Consider the following 14,829-nt stretch of genomic DNA (forward strand, 5'->3'; position numbering starts at 1 on the left):
TAAATGCTACATCTTTTGTGCACACTAACTTTACACTAGGATTAGGAAAATGAGAATTATATGTCTGTAACACAGTTATCTCTAACATGAAACCGTGAAAAGGTAGACTCTGGACTGTAGCTATATTATTAAGAGGCTGTCATAAGTCATATTCTCTATTGCCATTATACCAGTCTTAACACTTAAATCTATCAAAAGAAACCCTAATTATAACTGGTTCCACTAAATTTTTACTAGGACTTAACTATTTACACTACACTGTCAAAAATGATAGTGCCTTAGATTTTGAAGCTACTGACCCGTGATGATGATGATGATGATGATGATGATGATGATGATGGAAGATTTGGAGGACACTTTTAAAAAAATCTGATATTTTGGTATGTACTGTGTTTTTTTTTAAATAAATTTATTTATTTTTTGGCTGCATTGGGTCTTTGTTGCTGTGTGTGGGCTTTCTCTAGCTGCGGCGAGCGGGGGCTACTCTTTGTTGAGGTGTGTGGGCTTCTCATTGCGGTAGCTTTACTTTGCTGCGGAGCACAGGCTCTAGGCATGCGGGCTGCAGTAGTTGTGGCACATGGACTCAGTAATTGTGGCTCGTGGGCTCTAGAGCGCGGGTTCAGTAGTTGTGGGACATGGGGCTCAGTTGCTCCACAGCATGTGGGATCTTCCCGGACCAGGGATCGAACCTGTGTTCGAACCGTGTTGCCTGCATTGGCAGGTGGATTCTTAACCACTGTGCCACCAGGGAAGTCCCAATGTGTACTGTTAAATACAAAGTCCTTGATGACCCTATGGGTCTTTCTGTCTTGTTGTGGAGTGAGAAAGAACACATGAAAATCTCATGAAAGAACTGGTAAGCAGGAATTACATAAGTTAGTATTATGTCTCTTACAGGGTCAATTAGTACAATATATAGACAGAATTAGAGGTGTAGGCTTTTTTGCCCCTTGGCGTGGAGAACTGTTTGATCAGCCAATATTGAATTAAGCCCTCTGAGCTGCTCTGGCACAAAATTAACTGCTAGAAAAGCAGATATTAAAGGAAAAATATAAAGGGTGCTAGTGGAGGTTCTTAGACATTGACCTTGTCCATCTGGCAAAATTAATGTATTTTTCTCTATCACTGCTTATAGTTTAATTGATGCTTATCATAGAATTGATGTTTATTTTCAGACTCTGTTACCGTAGGAAATCCATTATTGAGCACCTAATATGTGCCAGGCATTTGGCTAAATTGAGGCTTTGATGAACAAAATCAGATAGTTTCTTGCCTCTTTACATCTTACAGTCTAGTGGTGAACATAAAACATTAAAGAAGTATGCAGACAGATAGAAAACCTTCAAGTTGCAAATTTTCAAAGATGCAAACGTGCATTCCATCAACATCAGTTGTGAGTGAAATCGCAGTTTGCCCGCTGTCTCCTATTGCTGATGATCCTTCAGCTCTACCATCTCCCAGCTCCTCTCCCTCCTCCAGTCAGTAACTCTTCTTGCCTGTTCACTCGATGCCAGCCCCTGTATGCCAGCTGTTGTACTGTACTACTGTACTTTTCAAGTTACTGTACTGTAAGATTAAAAATGTTTTCTTTATTTTTTGTGTTTGTTTTTTATGTATTATTTGTGTGAAAAATATTATAAACCTATTACAGTACAGTGCTATATAGCAGATTGTGTTATTTGGGTACCTAGGCCAACTTTGTTGGACTTACGAACAAATTGGACTTGAAAACACGTTCTCGGAACGGAACTCGTTCGTATGTAGGGGACTTACTGGAGCTGTAATAAGTTTTATAAAGGAGCGTTGCATGGGCTATGAGAGCATAAAATAGGAAGAATTCACATAGGCAGCGAGGAAATGATGATGAGTAGAAGTAAATTAAGTGAAGGGTGGGGATTGGGATTTCCCTGGTGGTGTAGTGGTTAAGACTCCGAACTCCCAATGCCTAGGGCCCGGGTTCGATCCCTGTTCAGGGAACTAGATCCCACATGCCGCAACAAAGAGTTCACATGCCGCAACTAAGGAACCCACCTGCTGCAACTAAGACCCGGCACAACCAAATAAATATTTTTTAAAAAGTGAAGGGGGGGATTAGTTTCAAGGGGACAGTGTAAAAGACAAAGTAACCACAGGGGCCATGTGCCAAGGCCCTGAGGTTAGAAGGTCCAAGGCAAATTGAAGAAACATGAAAAAGGCCATTGTGTGGAGTGCAGAAAATGAGGGAGTGGAAGGTGTTAAGATGGAGTGAGGGGCAGGTAGGGCTAAACCTTGCACACCATTGCTGAATGCTGAGTTGTATCCTAAACACAATGGAAGGCAGTTGAAGTTCTTTAATGGGGCTTGGTGGGGTGAGATGGGAGTCATGACTTCGGTTTTGGAAAGCAACTACTGTGGCCATAGTGTTGAGGGTGAATTGGAGGAGCTTTAAGAAGCAGGACTACTTTACTAAGGAGATTGTTGCAAGAGGCTGGGACCTGTAATTGAGTGGTGGTGATGGAGAGAGGTAGAACTGAGATTGTATTCAGGAGGTAAAAATGGCAGAACGTGGTGATGGATTGAATGTGGAATGAAGAAAGTGTCAAGGACTGCCAGGTTTATGGTTCGCATATCGAGTGGATGGTAGTGGTTTTCATTTACTGATACAGGGAGGACTGGAAGAGGACCCAGCTTTTGAGGAAGGGGGTGCGGGAAGAAGAGAGTGCATTTGGTATTGGACGTTTTGAAAAAAATTGCATAAAACAAAACTTAAGGGATCTTTAACACAGTGCAGCAAGCATCTATTGAGCCTTATGTGCAGTGTACAATATGCTAGTTGTAGGGGCTACCAGTAGAGCTACAAAAATTAATTAGATGCTTAGTTTAGTAGAATTACAGGTATATAAATAACCATAAGGAAAAAATAGTAAAAGCAGAAGGTAATTGTCCTCCAGGTCAGTAAGTCAGTCATTTATTTACGTCTGTGATTTCCTGCATTTTGGATGGTTCTCTGCTGAGGTCCTCAAAGTCCGAACTTTCCATCTAATTTGAAGTTATGCCATTTGGATTCCTGAAGCATCTTCACAAGCCACCTACATTCCTTATGGAGCTGTGTCACAACAGCAAGCCCAGTGTTTCTCTGGATTAATGAAATAAAACAGGTACCCCTGCTTTTGTTTATTGATATAGTATCTCCTCCTCCCCCGCCTCGTGACACAAACACAACTTTTCGGAAGTAGGCAAGAGCAGTTATCCAGATGAAACTTGGCTGCACAGCTGCCAAAATATTGGATGTCGAGCTAGCAGCGTGTGGGTGTAGGTGTAGCACGTTTACGTCTGTGACCGGGTCCTTCCCCAGTCGCCACCCTATGGGAATCGCCGGGGCCGAAGCCCCGAAGCCTCGAAGCCTAGCTGAGCTCCTTCGAGCCACGAGCTTCCTTTCCTGCGGGCTGCATTGGCGTGCCGGGGCGGCCGCGTGTCCCGAGGCACAGGTCCGGGCGTGGGAGCAGGCCCGGGCCCCGAGATGAGCCCTGGGCTCAGCGAGGAGGCGGCAGGGGAGCCGGGCTCTCCGGATGCTCGCCCGCTGCGGGCGGCCCCTCCTGCCTCTCCACCCCAAAATTGGCCTAACTGCCAATCGTCGGCCACTCACCTCCTTTTCAGCAGGTGACCCATGGCCAATCGCCAGGGGCCTCTTTGCCAGGAGGCTGCAGGGCCAGCCAATCGGGGCGGCCCCTAGGCCTGGGGCAGGAGTAGGGGAAGAGGGGCCGTCCCGGGGGACCGGCTGAAGCTGACCGGACCGACTGCGCGTCAGCCCGGTGATCCGGCGGAGGGAGGAGAAGAGGGGGTGCCCGGAAGCAGCCCTCGGCTCCCTCCCCTGGAGGCACAGAGGGCGGGGGCCTTGGCGAATGGCTTTCTTGACGGCTGCTTGCGGAGTGAGTAGACCCGGAGGGTCTGGGAGAGGGGCCGGCTCCCACCCCTGAGTCCCCAGGGACCCTGCTGCCTGCCCGGGCCGTGGGCGCGAATGTCGTTCTCTCCCTGCCTCCTTCCCGCCGCGCCCTCGGGTGAGTAGGACGACGTGGCCGCCCGAGCCCTCTCTTCTCTGGGACTCTCCTCACTTCCTCCGCCGGGATGGTTGGAGGCAGAGGCTAGGGGCCTAATTCTGTACCACTGAGAAGTCATTCGCCACCAAACCAGTCTGGAGAGAATCGCTTCCCCTTTGTCGATTCATTTTCGTGGAACTCTGTTTTCCTTTCGAAAGCTGTCTCAAGATACTAAACGTAAGAGTTAAACTTTCTCTTAATGTGAAAGCCTAAGTTTGACCAGTTGCCCATTAATAGAATTTCCAGTTGCGGGCCAAACATTTTCTGTTGTTTCAGTTTTGGCTCTGCGTTCTTGTCTGGCCCAGTATTTTTGTGTGTAATAATTATGGGTGCTATTATTTGTGAGTGTGAGTGTGGAGAGGGGGGAGGCAGGTGGTTTATGCTTTTTGGGTAGCTTGTGCAAAAATAGTGAAAACTTGAATAGTTGTAGGGGGTTCTCGTAAAAACTGCAGGGAAGGGTTTAGGTTCTCAGTAAGCTTGGTTATGGAATATTGAATATAAGCAGTAGACCAGGAAGTATGTTTGAATCATGCATTTTTCGCTGCATTCCTACTACACAAGTATTTTTGTTATGAAAGAGCGAGAGATGTATTGATCAAGATAACTAATTTTTGCTAATTTGAAGTTAACATTTGGCTTTGCTTGTTGATTAAACCGTTTACTTTTATCTGTGTTCAGGAAATCAAAAAGAAATCAAGTAATTATTTCTCCTAGTTTTGAGTGGAGAAGGTGGGAGAGATCTTGAAATAGTAGTTGCAGTTTTAAGAGTTTTTGTAGTGAGCTTTAAGTTGGAAATTCTCATCCACTGTGAGTCATCTCTCAGAATATTGCCTTTATTGAACTGAGTTTGTGATGAAGCTCTTTAATGAATAGTGTTAACATCTCTCATTTACTTAAAATTAAAATATTTTTCACTTTTTGTGTACGCCAGCAACTTAAATTAAATACCTATTACCTTTCCTAGCCCAGGGAAGATAAAAACCACTAAAAATCAGACTTTCAGTCTGGAGAACTTAGATGGGAAATTAGAAAACAGAGAAGCTGGATCTGTTTTCAAAGTGTCCTGAGTTTGGTTTTGACAGAGATGACATTTTACTTGAAGTGCCCTTCAGTAAATATTAGGCTGCAGTGACTGTTGGTCACATCCATTTTGATGTTTCCAAAGTCCTAGTTGGGTTTTTTTTTCCCCCCTTTCGTGTGGAAAGATTGGATTCAGTAATAATCTAACCACTGAACCCTCCCCAGTTGATAAGTTTGGTTCAGCCAGTAAAGAGCGTTGTGATACAACCATATTCTGCTGATTGGAGAATCAGGCATTTGCATAATTTGCAGTCTATTGCTTGAGAAAAAAGATATCAGGCTTTTATTCTAAAAAGGAAATTCTGAGATGTCCCTTAGGATATATTGAGTTCTATCAGTATCTAAACTTTATAGTGTTGAGTAAGAACTGATGTTTATGGGGATTCTATAGAAAAAGACAGTTTTTATGTGTACTATAATGTACTTGGCCTAAAATTATATTTAGGAAGATTTTCCAGTAAAGGTTTAAACAAATATTATGTTTGAAAGAATAGTGCTTAGGCTGAAAATGTGTTTAAGCCAAGTACCTCTCCCGAAGTATTTTAATTAATTGTAGTTCCACCACACACAGGCAATTAGTCATTTAAAGCCATTTTCCATCTCCCGTATTTTCCATGTCCGGTCACCAGGTCCTGTTAAATTTGCCTTAGTAATGTCTCTTGGATTTGGCCTCTTTTTTCCACCTGATAATGCTTTAATTCAGGCCCTCATCATCTCACCTAGACTTTTGCAAAACCTAACTAGTCTCCCTGTCTCTAGACTCCCTCTACCCATACTCTTTATCCACAGTCAGATCCCACTAAGTTACTGCTGTGCTTAAAAGTCTGTTTTGGCTCCCCCTTGCCAAAGCCCAGATGCTGGGAATGTTCTTTAAGGCCCTTCAGAACCTGGTCCTAATTTATCATTCTTGAGTGTGGACTCAGCTGCAGGCGGCCTACCCAAGGCATCTACTCTAGCACTGTGAGCTGTTAACCATTTGGAACATGGCATAGCCTCTCCTAGCTCTTGGTCCAGTCACAGCCTTTCCCTCTTGATTAGAATTATAATTGCTTAGCGTTCAATCAAGTGATAAATCTCCACTTCTTCCTTTGACATACAGTTTGCATGTTACTTTTTCTTTGATGTCTTCCTTCCTTCAGGCAGAGCAAGTTAGAATTACTATTGTCCTTCACGTGCTACTACAGCACTTTGTTCATACTCTGTACTATAAATTTCTGTGCACATATCTGATTCTTGGATTAGACTCTAACCTCCTTTATTCCTAGGGCCTTTGCCCCTAGTCCAGTGCTTGGCACATTGTGGGTGCTTAGTGGATCCTCATTAAATGATCAGAATATGTGGCTTAATCATGTCCTAAGTGTGCAACCTTTGGCTCACTGTACCGGAGCTGGGTTTATCCCTGTGAGTTAGAAATGTTTGCTAAGTCACCAAGCTCCCTGGTTGCTGTCACACCTGAGAGACAGGACTGGAGAAAATGTTTAGAAATAATGTTACAGATGGTGAGCAGATTTCCAGGCAAACTCCTCCTCCCCCAACCTACATGACCTCTGATATAGTTGAAAGAATACTAGCAGCAGTACCAGCACAAATTGGTTCTGTAGCAGTTAGTATCATAGGAAAAAGCTGGCTAGAGAAGTCAGGGAGACTGCTTAGAAGGGGTGAAATCTGATCTCATTCCAGAAGATTAGGTAATGATTAACTATAATTGCTATTATCTGTATTGTCCTTAAAGATGCCCTTTGAAGGCATTGATAGTACCTGGCACATAACAGATGTTCAATGGATATTTGTGTTACGAAGGAAAGGTAATGGTTGCTCTGTGTGTGTTGTGGGACGGGGGAGATACTTGTAGCCCTTTCCACACTGCAGTTCATTTATTTCTGGAAACACCTTTAAGAACTTTGCTTCTTTGCTATATTGACTTGAGCAGCTAATTTTGTTTTTTCTGAAATGTGCCACTTCAACCAAGTTATTCTGCTTACTCGGTTGTTGCTTTGCATTCTCTGCATTCCAGAGCATGTTTTTAAATCTGTTTGCATTAGTCTTCCTCATTCAGTTTCAAGGTTACACTAGATTTTTGCTTGTGTTTTAACATTTGTTGTCCTACGGTGGAGGACCTGGCTGCAGTTACAACCTGTAAGTTCTTATTGTCTTTATTTAAATGAAATTAATTTTTTTAGAAAGTAAGTGGATCCCAGGTTTTTCCAGTATGGTGAGGTATTTACTCACATGGTGAATGTATGGTTATTTACCTGGATATACTGGCTTCACAGAATCTTAGAACTGGAAGGGATCTTAAAGTTTTAATTTGGCTTCTACCTATTTTTATAATGGAGAAAACAGTTTCAGAGAAGACAAGTGACTTGGCCAAGGTCGCACAGTTAGAGATTAGAATAACTAGGACTACAGCCTATGATTCTTGCTCTTTTATTAGCTCTAGAGAGAACTGGAGTGCTACTCTGATGCTGCTATTCATTCACTGCTCACCTCACTCTCCAAGTCCCAGTAATTTTTCCAGTTCAGGCACTAATTTTGGTTTCCTTTCAGATTCAGTACCCAGATCTGAAAAATAGCATCTTACATACTTCTCCAAGAGAATATCATTCCTTATTTGGATTCCTTGTGCTTTCCAGTCTCTCTTTGTGCTTATATACTGGTTCCTGAGTCTGGGAAGATGGCTTTTCTGGTTATTCTCCATTTTCCTGCAGATTCATTCTATGCCCCTCTCTACTCCCTGCTTCAGGAGGCTGACCTTTACAGCCTGTGTCATCTGGAGTTCTTTATCCTCTGGCTTCTTGTAGGGTTTAGCCAATGGGAGGATGGAAGATAGAAGGAAGAAAAGAGAGAAGCTTTGGGGTATTTATTCCTCTTGCTCTTTCTCTGCTTCCATGCATTTGTAGCAGTGGCTACAAGTAGAGTGTCCTTTGAGCCTACTTGGATTTACATTGTTTCACTCCTTGTTCCTTCAGGTTTGGGAGTGGTGAAGGCTTCCTGCTGTTCCTAATTCTTGGGTACCTCAGCATCCCTTGTTAGTTTCCTTAACCCTGCCCTCATTTCTCTAGTCACTTGGTTAAAGAGTTCAAAAATCCCATCTGATTATGATGTGTCCTGCCCTTGCCCACTGCTGTGAATAATTTTCCCCTCCCCGTCTCTGTCAGAATCCTACACTCTAAAATGCTACCTCTGTGAAGCTTTTTTCATCCCCTTAACTTTCTCCTTTGAATCTCTTAGCATCTTTCTCATAACACTTAATCTACCATGCTTGAATCAGTTATTTGTAGACAGATTTTTATCTCCTGCTACACATTTGAAACTCTTAGGGTGCGATCTGTATCTGCTTCATCTTAGCATGTCCAAAGCATCCAGCACAATGTTGTCGTAGTCATAAAAAACACCCAGGGAATAAACCATTACTGTAACACTGAATTCTAAGCCCAGGGTAGTATGTATAAAACTGTGCTCATGAGACTTGGCGGGAGAGAATGAGTTTCTAGAAGTTTGTTTCAGTTGCTCAGCTGGTCTTGCTTCTTGTACTGCCTGGGTGGTACAATGTCTTTCCTCCTGTTCAATTTCTCTTTTCTTAAAAACTTTCAATTAGCCTTAAAATTTTTCAGCATCCATACTTGTAATGTAATAAATCATTAAGAATAATTAAATGTTATTTATGATTTTTTTCCTGAGCACTCTGGTTTATAATCTGCAAGAACTTATTTGATTGTTTTTTTATGTTTAAATCCTAACAGGTAGGTACATTTCAGAATTTCTTCATTCATTTACAAAAATTTTATTGAGCATTTGCTAGAAACCAAACACTAGCCTGGGGGATACAGTAGAGAACAAAAAGAGTCCTGTCCTGTCGGGCATATAGTCTAATCATATTTTAGACTATTTTGATAGATTTCTGACAACAATTAGCGTAATCAGGATAAATCAAGGTAACTTTCTACTGTACTTTTAACAGCCTTAGCAAAAACAACCTGTTTCCTTCTGTTTGATGTTCACTGGCAGCTAAAATTAGATATACAAAAACTGCTTCAGCATATATGATTTTTAAGGGATAAATGCCAAACCAGTTACAGAATCTGTTCTTTCCAATTCAGGGTTGTTGTTTTTGTTCTATTCTGATTGGTTGTTTTGTGTGAGAAATAAGCCATTTAGTACTGATTGTCTGTTGGCCTGATTAGCTTATCATTTAACTTCCCTTGGGTGTTTCATTTTCAGTTTGTTATATTTTCCTACGTAGAGAGATCCAGTTTTGTTAGAGGAATATATTAGGTTTTGTTTGTGAAAACATTTCGTAATCAAATTTTCAAGTATTATGAATGAGTATGAGAATTCTGCAGTTATTTCAAAACTTGAACTATTAAAACATTCAGCTTAAGAATTCATGTATTTAATGTGATTTTTTCCCTCATTATATGTAGAGCAGATTTGCCTAAAACTTTCTAAAACTTCCATTTTTGGTGGACCCTTGAAAACGGTGAGAGTTTTTGCTGTTCAAAATGCTGTGAAGCTTTGACCCACCTCCTAGAAAAATAGAAATAAGAACAAAAATTAACAAATGGGACCTAATGAAACTTAAAAGCTTTTGCACAGCAAAGGAAGCCATAAACAAGATGAAAAGACAACCCTCAGAATGGGAGAAAATATTTGCAAATGAAGCAACTAACAGGATTAATCTCCAAAATATACAGGCAGCTCATGCAGCTCAATATCAAAAAAACAAACAACCCAATCCAAAAATGGGCTGAAGACCTAAACAGACATTTCTCCAAAGAAGATATACAGATTGCCAACAAACACATGAAAGGATGCTCAACATCACTAATCATTGAGAAATGTAAATCAAAACCACAACGAGGTGTCACCTCACCTCACACCGGGTCAGAATGGCCATCATCAAACAATCTACAAACAATAAGTGCTGGAGAAGATGTGGAGAAAAGGGAACCCTCTTGCACTGTTGGTGGGAATGTAAATTGATCTAGCCACTATGGAGAACAGTATGGAGGTTCCTTAAAAAACTAAAAATAGAACTACCATATGACCCAGCAATCCCACTACTGGGCATATACCCTGAGAAAACCATAATTCAAGAAGAGTCATGTACCACAGTGTTCACTGCAGCACTATTTGCAATAGCCAGGACATGGAAGCAACCTAAGTGTCCATCAACAGATGAATGAATAAAGAAGATGTGGCACATATATACAATGGAATATTACTCAGCCATAAAAAGAAACGAAATTGAGTTATTTGTAGTGAGGTGGATGGACCTAGAGTCTGTCATACAGAGTGAAGTAAGAAAGAGAAAAACAAATACCATATGCTAACACATATGTGGAATCTTAAAAAAAAAAAAGTCCTGGTGAACCTAGTGGCAGGACAGGAATAAAGATGCAGACGTAGAGAATGGACTTGAGGACACGGGGAGGGGGAAGGGTAAGCTGGGATGAAGTGAGAGAGTAGCATTGACATATATACACTACCAAATGTAAAATAGATAGCTAGTGGGAAGCAGCTGCATAGCACAGGGAGAGCAGCTCAGTGCTTTGTGACCACCTAGAGGGGTGGGATAGGGAGGGTGGGAGGGAGACTCAAGAGGGAGGAGATATGGGGATATATGTATACGTATAACTGATTCACTTTGTTATACAGCAGAAACTAACACACCAGCTGTGAAGCTGAATGACAGGCAGTAATCTGAGGTTGGGAAGGGGAAGAATGTATTTTTTGCCTCCCCTCTAGTAAGCAGCTCAGAGCTTATTTAAGATCCTGGAATGACTTAACCCAAGACTTTTAATTTTAAAAAAGATACAGTCAGTAGCCTGACCCACCAGTATGAGAAAAAGAAAAGCTTTGGCTGATTGCCAAAACCACGTGGTCAAACAGTGCTCTGTTGGGGGGGTCATGTAGTAGGTATTTTTGTTTTTTATGAGTTTGCTTTTTTGAATGTTGACTCATGACCATGGAATTGGCAGGAAGGATGTGGGAAGAAAATTAGGTATTCTGCTTTGTTTTACTGGCCATTTTTCTTCTCAGCATTTATTCCAGTATAGCAGTGATTGCTAATTTTCAAGTGCATGGGTTTTTTTGTTTTTGCTAGTTTGTACTTTATCTGTAAATAATGTTATAAGTTTTTTATGCTGTATTTTATTTTGCTTGGAAAGGTGTATCTGAGCAGCTTCAGCGTTGCCAAATTTACTCTCTCAAGTCATTTTAGGGTTTGGTAGATAATTTTAAAATAATAATGCTGATGATTTTGCAAGCTAAGACAGTTGTAAAATTTTTGAAACATATTTATAACCTGCACAGTTTCTGAATACTTTTTACATAAAGTTTTTGAATTTAAGTAAATAGATACTTTTAAAAATCAGACATCATGAATGTGTAAAGTAAAAATTAAGAGTCCCTGTCTTAAATGCCCCTCTTTCTCAATCGCAATCCCTAGGAATAACATCTGCATCTCATGTGTTTTGTTTCATGTGTTGTATTTCAGGTGTGTGTGTGTGCCGTGCATGTGTGTGAATAAAATAACTTTTCGAAATGTAACTTCTTTATTGTTCATGTCTCTATTTATCTAGAATAAGGTAAGCCCTCAACCAGTATTAATTGACTTGAATTCTGGTGTTTATTTTACGTTTGTAATTTGCTTTCTACATTCAGAGGCTGTAAACTCATATTTCATTTTAGATTTTTTTAAAAGTAATTTGCTGCATTCTGAAATCTCGAGGCAATCCTGTATGCCTTCCAGACTTTTATATCTCTAAAATGCTAGTTACAACCTTTATATATAGAGAGAACATATAATTTATTGTCCAAACTGGGGCACTTTGAGAGTGAGGGAGACTGCTAATAATTTTGTTGATACAACAGACATAACTAGGGATATCCCAGACAAACTAGGGTAAAAGTCACGCAGTTTACAAACTTCAGGTTTTTGTTTGTTTTATTTACTTTTGGCAATAACTTTTCGTATGACTTCAATATTATTTATTTGTTTATTTATTATGTATTTATTTTTGGCTGCGTTGGGTCTTCGTTGCTGCTCATGGGGCTTTCTCTAGTTGTGGTGAGTGGGGGCTACTTTGTTACAGTGCGTGGGCTTCTCATTGTGGTGGCTTCTCGTTGGGGAGCACAGGCTCTAGGCGCGCTGGCTTCAGTAGTTGTGGCACGTGGGCTCAGTAGTGTGGCTCACGGGCTGTAGAGTGCCGGCTCAGTAGTTGTGATGCACGGGCTTAGTTGCTCCGCAGCTTCTGGTATCCTCCCAGACCAGGGCTCGAACCCATGTCCCCTGCCTTGGCAGGTGGATTCTTAACCACTGCACCACCAGGGAAGCTCCATATGACTTTACTGAATAAATTGGGAGAGTCATTTGGAAAGACAAGCTGTCAGTGATTTAAATAGAGGAAGATGGTACAAATCCCAAACCTTTCCTGTGCAGTTGTTTGAGTAGCCAAATCACTTTATGGAATCAATATTAGTGTTTTGTTCTGTAAGTCAAAAGGTTACCTAACACTGTCAGTATTAGATGAAGAGAGATCATGAAGAGTAAGCAGTTGTGCTAAGAGTTATAATAAAGCTAAGGAATTTTGGCACTGGTGTCTGTACCTGATTCCTGTTTGACAAGGCAGCTGTTTTCTGTCCCAAGTATGTGAGCAATTCAGATTTGTTTTGTGTTGTTTTTTCTTAAGAGAAGCTATTTTCTTTGTAAATTTAAAGATAAAAACAATTTTATTTTTCAAAGAACTAACGGATTTTCAAAAATCAGATTATTTTATGGAAAAAGGGGGCTTTCTTTATATTGTTTGACTCTTTGGTACCAAGGTAATAATTGAGTACAGTTTACCTTTTGTGGTTCAGGCATAATACCTGATACTTTTCTGAACATCTTATAGGGAATTTTGTTTTTGATCTGTTTTGCAAGACTGTATTTTATCACTTGTTTGTCTGTTCTTCATACCTTTTTTATTACTATTTATTTTCTTGAGTTCATCAGCTTACTGTTTGTATTCCTTTTTTAAAGGAATGTTAAATACAGTTTAACTTACGCTTGTATCCTTTTCTTGATTATACTTCTCTATTAAAATTGCGTATGTTTTGTGTATTACCTAGTTGTTAATTCATTTTGGTTTTAATCCATCAAATATTCACTGAGGACCTTTTCTGTCTGTTAGGCACTAGTTTAGGGCCTTGGATACAGTGGTGAATCCTGGTTATTTTCAATTCCACATTGTGGAGAGGAAATAGAACACCCACTACTGTGTTACTTTATACATATTCTTTCATTTTGTCTATCCAACAACTTTGAGTGGTTTATTATTGTGTCCATCGCTGCATAAGGAAAAGGAGGTAGAGAAGGTAACTTGGCCAGATCATGTAGGTAATTGGTTAGGGACTTGCAGATTCAGGATTTAAAACTAGATCAGTCTGACCTTAAAGCTGGTGTTCATTTTTGGTATACCAGGCTCCTTCAGGCATTTTTTAGATTAAATTTTAGTCTCTTATGCCATGAATTCTTTTCAAATATCATTGTGATTTAATAGAGAAGTGTAATGGATTTGAAATCAAAGGGCTGGGTTGAAATCTCAATTAAAAAAAACCCAGCTGGATGATTTGGGAAAGCACTTATGAAATAGAGTTAATATCTATTTACCTTACTATGTATGTTATAATAATGAAATAAGATATAATATAAAACATCTAGCAGAGGACCTAATACTCTGGGAAAAAATTACTATACTGTGCATCCGTGGTGAATCCATGGTGTTAGAAATGTTCATTTAGAACTATGGAAAAAGGCCTTACCTTTTATGGCATTCTTGGGGTACCTAAACAGTTGTTGATAAGATAGCTATAGCTACCATTTTGATAATAGAGACCCTATTTTGGAGCCTTAGATTATCAGGACATTGACTTAGATGGAAAATACCTTCCTGAAGTTACATCGGAGTAAAGAGTTTAATAATAGGCTCAATTTTATAGACGTTTTTGAATTGTTAATCTTTACTCCAAATGAATTGGTAGTTGAGTGTTCTTTAGCGTTAAAAATAGGGGAAATTCTTACTCTCAGAACTTCTCTATATCTCTAAATTCTGTTTTCCTTTAGCTGAAGTGAGTAAACCTCGGAGACAGCAGATTATAAATGTTTCCAAATTTTCAGTAATCCAAGGAAATCACATGTTAGTATACCCCACATAAAATGATGGTCTTACTAATATTTTTGGCTTCTTTAATATACTTTCTTCATCATTAAAGCAACTTTTGAGTCATTTGGTAAGGAGAGAAAATGGTGTCATTTCTCAAAAAACTTAATTTGCTAATAAATTTCTAAGGAACAGAAAAGCCATTAAGTATGGCATAATGTTTATTTATCTGTTTATTTTTCAACTTGCCACTTGCTGCTCATGTACCTACTTTTCCTCTGTATAGCTACAGATGTTTCTCTTATAATTCCTTTAATTAATTATTGATGTCAGACGCACAGCATAGTAACTTTCTATTCTCTCTTTTCCTTACCTTTATGGAAGATCAGTACCACACTTGCTTTTTTCCAGTCTTCTGGTATCTCTCCAGTTCTTGAATTTTCAAAAATAATTGTAAGTGATTCAATTGTAAGTATGCCCTATACTTCTTTCATTGGATGAAAGCGTATCTGTGATGCATGTCATCT

General features: G+C 40.0%; 1 protein-coding gene across 7 annotated transcripts in view; it reads left to right on the forward strand.

Moving 5' to 3' along the window:
* The window catches only part of OSBPL9 (oxysterol binding protein like 9), a gene marked incomplete at its 5' end in the record, with an annotated part of 174,611 nt that overhangs the window by 110,653 nt on the left and 49,129 nt on the right, over nucleotides 1-14,829 (forward strand). For 3 of the 7 annotated variants that reach the window (XM_079696750.1, XM_079696753.1, XM_079696755.1), the window contains one exon: nucleotides 14,687-14,755. The exons of 3 other annotated variants lie outside the window; for them this stretch is intronic. In XM_079696750.1, the coding sequence (XP_079552876.1) occupies nucleotides 14,687-14,755 (69 nt within the window). Of the gene's footprint in view, nucleotides 1-14,686; nucleotides 14,771-14,829 lie in introns of all 7 variants that reach the window. One more of the 7 variants, XM_079696751.1, reaches the window with a different exon arrangement.

This window comes from Hyperoodon ampullatus, assembly GCF_949752795.1.
Source record: "Hyperoodon ampullatus genome assembly, chromosome: 2".
In the NCBI taxonomy this organism is placed as follows: Eukaryota; Metazoa; Chordata; class Mammalia; order Artiodactyla; family Ziphiidae; genus Hyperoodon; species Hyperoodon ampullatus.